The 10489-nt window shown below is 33.7% G+C and overlaps 1 protein-coding gene across 1 annotated transcript; it reads right to left on the bottom strand.

Annotated features, from left to right (window-relative positions):
- Positions 1 to 350: 350 nt before the first annotated feature.
- Positions 351 to 9305, bottom strand: LOC148598941 (solute carrier organic anion transporter family member 2A1-like). Its single transcript, XM_088562014.1, has 10 exons — positions 8584 to 9305; positions 7697 to 8055; positions 7020 to 7106; positions 6683 to 6871; positions 5669 to 5833; positions 4451 to 4637; positions 3436 to 3550; positions 2923 to 3077; positions 1802 to 1866; positions 351 to 1463 (listed from the first exon to the last, which is right to left on the bottom strand). The coding sequence occupies exons 1-10, from the start codon at positions 8946 to 8948 to the stop codon at positions 1213 to 1215; spliced, it is 1938 nt and encodes a 645-aa protein (XP_088418140.1). The 5' UTR covers positions 8949 to 9305; the 3' UTR covers positions 351 to 1212.
- Positions 9306 to 10489: the final 1184 nt, after the last annotated feature.

Below are 10489 nucleotides of genomic sequence, written 5' to 3'. Positions count from 1 at the left end.
TTCGTTTTCACCTTTAATTTATTTTTTCATGTTATTTGAGTATATAGGGCAACTATTTCGCTGTTTCTGTGAATAATGATGTTTTGGGACCAGCTGCAGTCTGCCCTGTGGTATGAGGGTTCCCTCGCCGTTCATTGGAGACCAATGGGAAGCTTCGGGCTGACATTTTCATTCCGGTAGAGTTGTTGTCTCTTTGACATATACACCATACCTATTCTCGGTATAGTTATAAAACTGAACACAGAAAGACAAATTTCAGTAAAAGACTAAAAATGTATTATTAACAGAAGTAACATTTCAAAATGATCATTTAAAGCAGAATATAAACTTTACACAAACAATTTTTAGCTTCATTAGTATGTTACATCAACATATAGCGCATCCCTCCTTACAACTCTTAACCCAGTTAATTTTCTGTCTTATTTTCTTAAGTATAGAGAATGTTTTAAACTGCAAATTTAAGTGATCTTAATCAAAGACGTAACTAGGAACTCTGTCTCCTGAAGTAGGGTAAACCGAACAGAAGACTTGAAAAAATTATTTGGCAACCTCATTTGTTATTTTACAGCGTAAAACATATGTATTTTCCTTTGCATGTTCCTAGCTGGGCTCTGCATGTAGTGTAGTAATTTTAGGCCTGCTATGTTTTCCTTGTTTAGTTGACCTGTAGTTTTCCTTATATGTATTCAGAATTTTTAGAAATGTATGATTTCGGTGTTTTAAGTGCGCATTACATCAATTGTGTGCGCGCAATATGATTAGTTTGTGTGCAACATGTTTTTTTCCTTCTTCGCATGTAAAAGTTATGTGTTTTTTTCACCCACCTAGGATGTTGTGTGCGCAAATTTTTGTGCACAATATTTTGTGCGACCAATATCTATTTCTTGAGCATTATATCTATTTATTAAATGTAAATATAAACAAAATATTTTTTGCAGGACTTCGCATTTTTTGTACAAATTTTCCAGCAAAACAATTGTTTTGAAGCTTTTTCATATTAATAATTCTTTTTTGAAATTAAGTTTATCAAATGTTTTTTTCCCAAATTTCACCCAATATATGACAACAGACTTATAGCGCTACCTCGGTATATACATACTCAAATAAACAAAAAAGACACAAAAATGTAATCAACATATGACATACATGTATAAATCGCAAATAATAGGATTTTCACAAAATTTTAGTACATAAATGAATACATCATACATCTCACGTGATATTCATTTCGATAATCTCCTTCGATTTGTCACATTTTGCGTCCTCCTTTTTCCCAACGTGGAAAATGATAATATAAAAAATAAACACAATTATTCTGGCTCCAGACTCAAACGATAAGATGGTAAATCTCATCCTTTCTATATCATACAAAGCACATGCTCCCCGTATGCCACATGATGTTTTCCAGTTCAAACACACTCCGTCAAATAGATGCCCAAATACAATTGGTGAAGGAATAAACACTGCAATGTGAAATGAGTAATAGATAGTAAGTATAATGGTATGATAAGTTTAAGGCAAAGTTCTCCGGAATTGAAAAAAAAAACAGGTGTACTGAAATCTATGATCTATATGATATAGAAATATAGAATTCGGTTGACGAAGAAATTTGAGTTACTACAATGTACATTGTGTATTTGTGGGCAAAATATATGGTAATTTGTGGTTTAACTCCCTAGTGATTTTGTCGGAGATAACATGTTACTTCTTGCTATTGAATCAAACTGATATTTTATGAAGATGAACGCACCCTATTAAATAAAATTACATTTATGGTACATTAAATAGGTGATTTACCTACCTAAAAGTGCATATAGAAAAGACTGCATTCCAAAAGCTATCGACCTGTCGTTTTCATCAGTCGATCTGAAATTAAAATTTAAAGGTCAAAGATTCCAAATAAAGTATTGTACGCATTGCCTAGTGAAAGAGTAATCAAGGGAACCAAGGTTATAGCGGTAATCAAAAGAATGTAATCCAGGGACAAAGACCAGACATGGAAAACAGACATACACAACAAAGACCATAAAGTCACTGAAATCATTCATACAAAGTAACAAAAGCAAATGAGCAACTCGGGCTCAACTAAAATCTGGGAGCATGGACCAGGTGCACCGGTAGGTTAAGCGTCCTCTGCTTTTCTAGAAACACCAGCCGGGATAGACGAAAGAGGAAAGGAAAACTATGACACGTTGAACACATCAGTTTTCATGGCGCAGGTGGATACACCGTAACGATCCACGAGTTCATGATGAAAACAAACTAAATGATACAAACGTCAAATTCAAACATAATCAGTCAAAACATTGCTAAAAAGACAAAACCAAAAACAAATGAAACGAAACAAGTAAGTAAAACAAAATCATTGACAACATCAGATTTAAAAAAAATGATAATCATGATCAGGAACACTGGTGGGTTAAATATCTACAGCGTTATTCTTATCATTTACAGGTGGTTTGAATACATTGGCACAATCTACAATGTACATGTACTATAAAACCCACCGTTTATAATGCAAACGATGCATACATCCCTTCATCAGCAATAAAACATGTTAACAATCGATCTTTCTTGTTTACAAATACATGTATGTAGCAGGTCGGTCTTATTTCATTGCAACTCTAATTTTCAATAATAAGAAATAGGATTTGTCCTCTAATGATTTCAAGCTATAAATCAATATTTAAGTTATAGAAGAAGCTACGTAAATGTGCAATTCGTAGGTGTTTTAAGAAACCAGATCTGAAATCACAAAACTTTAGAAAAAAATATGAATATTGGCTCACTTCGGAGTTTATTGTAATTGCAATCTCGGTGACGCTAAACCCGGCGTGGATATTTTCTGACATAAATTACAGATCTGAGAATATTCTAATAGTTGAGTTTTTTTTTCACGTTTTATTGCACAGTTATACCTACCGTAGTATGATAAGATACACTGGTATTACATTCAATGTCCCAAGAAATGTACTGATGACTTGTACGGCTATATATGGTATTAGGTACGGACAGTCTGTGTCACACATCCCAGTAGTCACTGTTCCGGTATCTGTTTGACTACAGTTGGAATATGCCTAAAATATTGTTTTTCATTGTTATTTGATTGAGGTTATAAGTTTCACACATTTCAGAAAGAGAGCTTTGGATCAATCGAGCATAATCTACTTTGAATTAATCCAAAAACGCTGAATTGTGTCAGCTCAAAGATGCAAAAGTTCGCGGATAACAATTTATTCCACTCGCACATTATTCTGACTCCCAACAAACCAGACGTCTCTCCTATATGCCGTGTGCTTGGCTGGTGTTTTGCTACTGAACCAAAATTTTTTACGGAAGTGCTTTCAAAAAGAAATTAGGAGCTCTTCTAGAATCGACACAAGTTAAACAAATATATAACGACAATATGCTATTGATATATAATTTCTTTCTTACATTTGATGATATCTTATTTGAACATCCAGCATGACATGGAGAGAAGAATGTCTTTCCATTCCCGTCACAAACTGCCATAAAGCTCACTTCGTCACAGTTACACCCGAGATTTAATCTAAGAAAACAATATAATGTAATGAGGTCTTATCTAAATCTGCCTGCAAAATTACCTATAAAGCTATCCAATAAAGTCTTTTGAAATAACATTGAAAAAGCAATTTCCTCTCTCATTTCCTCTCATTGTAAACAAGTACTGTCTTTAAAAAAGATAGCCGACGCTGTAAATTTTTTTTTTTATTTATAATTTTCTATATTACATTAAGGAAAAATCACATGGCACGCAATTTTAAATTTCGATACAGTTTTTTCGAACGCCATAAAGTCATCAGTATTTGGCCAGTCGGAAAACAGAATTGCGATCAGGTGACTTTCGTTTCCATGGAAGAGCGTGTTTAAGGTCAAAGGGTAAAAAGCGGAACTATACCGACTGCTTCGGAAAAAATGATCCTTTAAATTTCCTTATGTATGATTTTTATCAATGTACATCGAGCAATTCATAGCGGAATTAATGCACAAAAAGCATCACTTTGGTTACAAGTTAATTCAAGACACGAGCTAACTTTTTCAATTCTTTGTAAACTCATTTTCTTGAAATGTTGAAGAAAGTTGAAGGTCAACTATTTCAACAAAACAATGTATTTTAATTTACTTTTGTGGGTTCTGAAATGCGGATTCAATATTTTACGATCTTCGACTGGCTTTAACAAAAATATGCACTTCAGAAAAACCGTGGTTGCAAATAAAGTAATGAGAGAGGATCAATTGTCAAGAAAATAGATGAAAAATCGTACATTCCAACGAAAGAACCATAAAATATACATACAGAAACACGAACAGCATGAATCACACTAATAACTGGAACTCATGTGCTCCGGAGGGTGGGCGGTCCCTGTTTCTTGCAAGACACTTATCATATGTAAATTAAAATATGAACTAAATATCTTGTAGAACTCACGTGTTTTCCTTTCTCTGTATGTTCTGATTTTCACAACCAAATATAAAGTTAAGGGATCCTAGTAACGTTGTAATGAAGGTTATGGCAATCACCATTTTGATACAACCATGTCGGTTTAGTCTGAACCTCTTTGTAATATATCCTCCAATAAAAGTACCAAGTGTTGCTGTGAACAACTTTTCTGCTCCTGTAACGCAATGAATACAATGATTCTAGAAACTAGTAACATACAAACCTAATAGAAAACGATGATTTCTAGGGTTTTGATAGGCTAGAAACACGTCTTGACAAATCCCACATACCCATGATTACCCTGTAGAACGTCATGCATTATTTGGCACAAACACAACGTCAATTTCTAATATATCAAGAGATTACGCTAAAGAGACAAGCATATTCCTGTTTTCAGCCATGTGAAATTTCCTTTTCAAGCAAGGTGTACTGAATTGGCGGACTAATAACAAAAGCAACCAAACAACACCAGAAAATTCAAGTCTAAGAAATTTCAGAGACCTTCGGATAAAATGTTGATGTTTGCTAATTTCTAATCCGAAAGAGGCTTATTAGAGAACTCTTTCCCTTGGGTGTCTGAGATTTCTTTGTTTTGCACTCTCAGCGGTATTAGAATCCAAATTTCTTGTTGACTTTTAGGTATTATAAAAAACCGCTTGAAATATTTCCTATCAACACGAGAAACGTATTCTACATGTATTACAGAAGAATGGAGTGTTCGTCTTTGTTTGCGAAATGTATTTATCCCAAGTGTATGCAAATTAACTTTATCGACGTCATGTAGTTGTGATGATATAAATAGCGCAATATGGTGCTGAAGTTGTAATTTTAAAATTCCAAAGAAAACACCGAAGGCATGCCTCAGTTGGGTCTACGGTACGTTGTATTTTACATGTATAACGAATGTCCGACGTGCATTTAGCAGTGCGTGGATATTAAGACTTTAATACGTTGGCCCGTATCCGTATTAACCATTGTATTTCATGTTTCCCTTTAAGGTCTTTTTTGTAGAAGCTAGTATCTTTAGTTAAAAAGTTATTTAGACTGTCATTTTTTTTGCAAATCCAAAATAAACCATAGTATTCTATTTGAACGATCTCATAGAGCCGACGTTGAGCTAAAATTAAGCATACTTTGGACGTTTTCATATACAGACTAAACAATATTATGGAGAACAAGAATATTTTAGATGGAGCATAAACATACCTAGAATAATATTAGCTTGCCAGGTCGGAATATTGAACTGATTCTCTATGTATTTAGGACCGAACGAAAAACCACCAATGACGGCAAAGAAGTAAATACCCATTGCAGTTATCGTTAGGGTATACACGGGTCGTCGTACGATTCTAAATAGAGCTTTGGGGATATCTGAAGATAAAATGCAAAGATATTATTCAGCTTTGAGTACAAGTGCAATTAACAACCATAAAGCCTAGCTTAGAGGCAACTTACATTTGTAGTAATGTGATCCGTGTATTGTAATTTTACCTGAAGTATCATGATCTATTTGTTGTATTATATGTTTTTAAAGTCGCTAATATTGTTAGCGAATTCTTGCACTCATGATTTCAGTCCTGTACATTCGTATATGATTTGCATAATTATATATTACTACACCACCTTATGTTTCAGAGAGGTGTCATAGAACCATCATTTCTAGCTTCATATAAGATCAAAATGTACCTCTTAAGTACCATACACTCGTGTTCTACGTGTTTTTACTTGTGAGAGAGCGGGAAGATTATATTAGAAGACGAAATGATCGGTTTGAACATTCTGTAATATAGCTGAGAAACGCCTAGTCTCCGAGTTCTTTTGGGAAACTGACAAAAACACCGAATTTTAGAGCAAATCACGACTTCGCTTGAGTTCGTACCATTTCGGACTCATTCGAAGTTTGCCGAAGTGTTGCATTACAGATCAAAGTTCAAAGTTCAAAGTTCAAAAGCTTTATTTTAAGTCGGTACATATAAAATATAACAACACGAAATCTAATGAGTGTTTTAAAAACGACATAAGTTTTCAAAACCGACACAGTTTAGGTTTTAGAACTTATATTTTCGAAAAAGGAATAGATATTTTGCTAATGTTCAGACGTACGATGTCAAAAGATGTGAAATGGAAAAGAACATGAATATATATTATCAATCAGCCCTCTTGGTTTTAGACTGGAACTGTCTGACTATAGTCAGTTACACATTTAACTCAACGACATACCTTTTATGATATTACAACATGTAATTCCGCCATCCGGATTTGCTTTGACAGATTTATTTTCTATAGCTACCATTCGTTTAGGATAGAAAATTATTGGAATAGCTGTAGCAATGGACATTACACCGAACAGGAGGAACCCTAGCCACCACGCACCTAGCCATCGGGGATCTGTAGGTTCAATACTGGTCTCTGGTAACAGAGAATTAAACTACGGTGAAAAAATGAAATAAAATATCAAAATAGTAATAAGTGGATTCTAGAATTTTATTTAATATTTTCTCATTTCTGAAATTGGTTACTTGCTTTGCTAACATACTAGTATAAACATAACCCATACCTTTCAAATCTACGGGAATTTTTCCAAAAAGGCCTCCAAGTGTGATAGCAAAAAATGGTCCAAAAAGTCCCATTGTTGTTGATATTCCTTAAAAAAGTGAAAAAAAGAAATAATAATGAATTAAAATAATTGCTCGAGCAATTTTATTTTCTACATGTATCTAAGAAAATTTTTCGATGACCAAAGCTTAGGAACATGTGGTATGAAAGAATTATACATATACGCGTGGTACTCTTTAACGCTAGAGATCATAGGGACTTACAGTACATTAGCGTTTGACTTCTGCCCACTCAATCTCCCATTAAATATACATGTGTATTATTTACATTTACACCAATATATAATAAAAACTGACCTGCATGTCATTTATACATGTGTAAAACATGTAAATGCTCTCTATCGAAATAAAAAGGATATAATATTCAGATTGAAATTAAGAAAGTACTTGTATATGTTTTTTTATGCAACATGTAAGAACTTTTTGCACTCTGATAAACTTAGTATACGATTCATTATCACTAAAGTTGCTGTAAACTTTTAAGAACAACGACCGGGCTATCCATTATCCTGTTATCGTTTTGTTTACGAGTTCAAAAGGTCAACTTGAGGACGTGAAATTGTATTTTTGTACTTTTTTCATTTGTTTTGTAAACTTGATTGGGCGAGTAATATCATACCTAAATAAAATCCAGTCTTAGTTTTGTCTGGGACATTACTGTCTATATAGTAAGTTCCTAAAGAACTTCGTGGTGCTTTCCCTAAACCCTGGATTCCCATGAATATACATAACAAAACAAATGCTGCATCAATATTAGAACCGGAAGCACTGTCGACGCCATTAACTTTGGTCTCACATTCTTTAGAACTGTTTCTTTTTTGAAGGCACAAATAAATATTTGATTCGTTGAAATTAAGTTTGTCTCCTTCCATCGCCGTTGGCATATCATGTTCAGCGAATACACGTAGAAAACTTGTAGCTATTCCAGAAATTCCGTAGATTGTTGTGAAAAGTGCTAGTAACCGTGGGATATGGAATCTGAATAAAAATAAATAAAATAGTGATATATTTTTTTCTGTATACCAGATATACATTGAACAACTCGGCCGGTGGTTCCAAAACGAATAACCGAGTGGCTGGTGGAGTACGGTGTATGTTGTCTTTCCCAAGTTATTTTCTATTGGGGTCGGATTTCAACTTACTTTTTTCGCTTTTTTGTACTACACTCATTACTGACGCAACAAATAAGTTCTATATTGTTTTACAAGTTCTAAACAATCGCTGCTCAAAAATGCCATATTATAAAAGAATGGTAAACCGATTTTTTGAAACTTTGTAGGAATGTTAGGAATAATCAAAGGCGTGCAATCACTTCTCATTGCAATGGCAGATTTTGCTATTACATGGTTTGAATGCAAAATCAGCATCATTCGTTTACAATAAATTGCAAGCAAATAAAGGCCATTCTAACTTTAAATTGGCTTACTTCGACGTCCGTTCATCTTGTACCATGTAGGTATATGTGATAGTGTGTTACAAATGAGCCACAATAAGCTTTAAACTCACCTTATTCCAAAATGACTCACAAACAAGACAGTAATTATAAACCCTATATCATTACAACTGAGTATAAATCCACTCTGAGAACTCGACAAATTGAATTGTTTCTCTAGTGTTGTGATCTGGGATGAGATATAGATTCCCAAAGCATTGGTCATTAGTACAGTTAATCCGTAAGATATTGAGTAACAAGTAATATTCGCACATCTCTGTAGCCAGAGTGGGTGACAGAGTCCCATTCCACATAAAGCCACAGTTTCGGATTTCGTAGGATACGTACTAAGTCCTGGCTTTTCATTTTTGTCCATAGCTTGCTGTGCGCTGTTAGAGTCCATCTTAAAAAATGTTTTAATTTTGTTCACAAAAACCATCCATACAGCCACGATGTCAGAAAAAGAAAATATGGATTTCTCTATATGTTTAAATGAGATCTGGAAATAATTGTTTATATGATTCCGTCCTTTGTAATTGTACGTAAAACGTTCTCTAAATGGACTGCGGGACAATTCAGTAGTACACCCGTCTCTAATTTCTAATCATTGACGGAATCTTCATCCAACGCACAGAAAAAAAACGTCGAAATGATTAGTTTCCGTTAACAACGTTGTGTTCGGATAAACATATATTTATGAGGTACATTTTATGACAAAATTGACGTGTCCTTTCTGTCACGGTTATGAAACACACACATATATATATATATACGTGATCTCAGACGGCGAAGCTTGTCATAGTTTCACAGTTTCAGAAAAAAATTGCTATCAAATTTAATTTGAATAATACCCTATTGTACTGGGAAAGTTTGCTGTTTTATTGTAAAGGTCACAGTGGGTTGCTAATATGGATAATTTTGTTCTCCTTAAATATATTTGTATGCCGCGATTATGGAACCATTGGCATATGTCTTAAAATTACCCATTTTTAAAATGTCTTCTTCATTTTAAAATCAAATAATTTTTGAAAGGTTTTAGTTTGTTAAATAAATGTCAACGAGATGATATTTATTTTCTCGATATATCGTTATTTTTGAACATTACAATACGTCAATATAAATAAGTTTGACAATATAATTGAAAGAGGTATCTGCGCACTTGGTTCTTAGGTACACGAGTCCTCGACATTTTCTTCCATTTACCATAAGCTCGTTTTATTACATGTTCGGCTGTTGACAATGAAAATAAACATGATTTTAAAGGCTTAACCAATATCATTTATATACTCCTTTAAATGAATTAACCGATTTTGTAAAATATCACTCAACTGTCCATTCAAATTCAAATTAATTTCTGGACAAATACAAACTAACAGGTCCTCCAACATGGGCAATATTATGAGCCACATATTTCGAATAACATATGTCTGTTTTGCAGAAAAAAACCCAAAACGATGAAAGATTGAAATAATTGAATAATCATGTTTTAGATTCGCGTACAAGAAACTGTAAAGACCGAATGTTATTGAAAACCCTAAATCATAATTCTGCATTTAGAGGCTTCAGTCGATCAAGTATTCATTAAAGTCAAATTTCTAACAACGCTCTAAAAATCAATCCCTAGATCTTTTGGTATACCCGCCATTATTAATCGACTGTTTGGTAATACAGTGATGAAACTGTACCACAAACGGACGGCTAGTTAGGGTGATAATGTAGAACGTTAACATACAACCTGTTGTGACACGTGATCTGTCAAAAGTTGATGAATGAGACAAGTACAACAACTAAACGTAACTACATAAGTTTTACAAGCAATATGTACACGCCATGAACTTCTGTCTTGCAATCCTTTATCTTCAAATTGGCTGTATTTACTGAGTGCTTAAGATATTTTATTCAATAGAGAAGGAAAACAGGAATACTTCTCCGGATATTGGTTGAAACTAATAAAATAAAACAAAGCGACAAAACCTCATT

This window comes from Perna viridis, chromosome 14, assembly GCF_037379345.1.
Source record: "Perna viridis isolate PV_CMFRI_1.1 ecotype Kerala chromosome 14, ASM3737934v1, whole genome shotgun sequence".
Lineage (NCBI taxonomy): Eukaryota > Metazoa > Mollusca > Bivalvia > Mytilida > Mytilidae > Perna > Perna viridis.
Note: the sequence above shows the minus strand (reverse complement) of the source record. Positions and strands in the feature narration are given on the sequence as shown.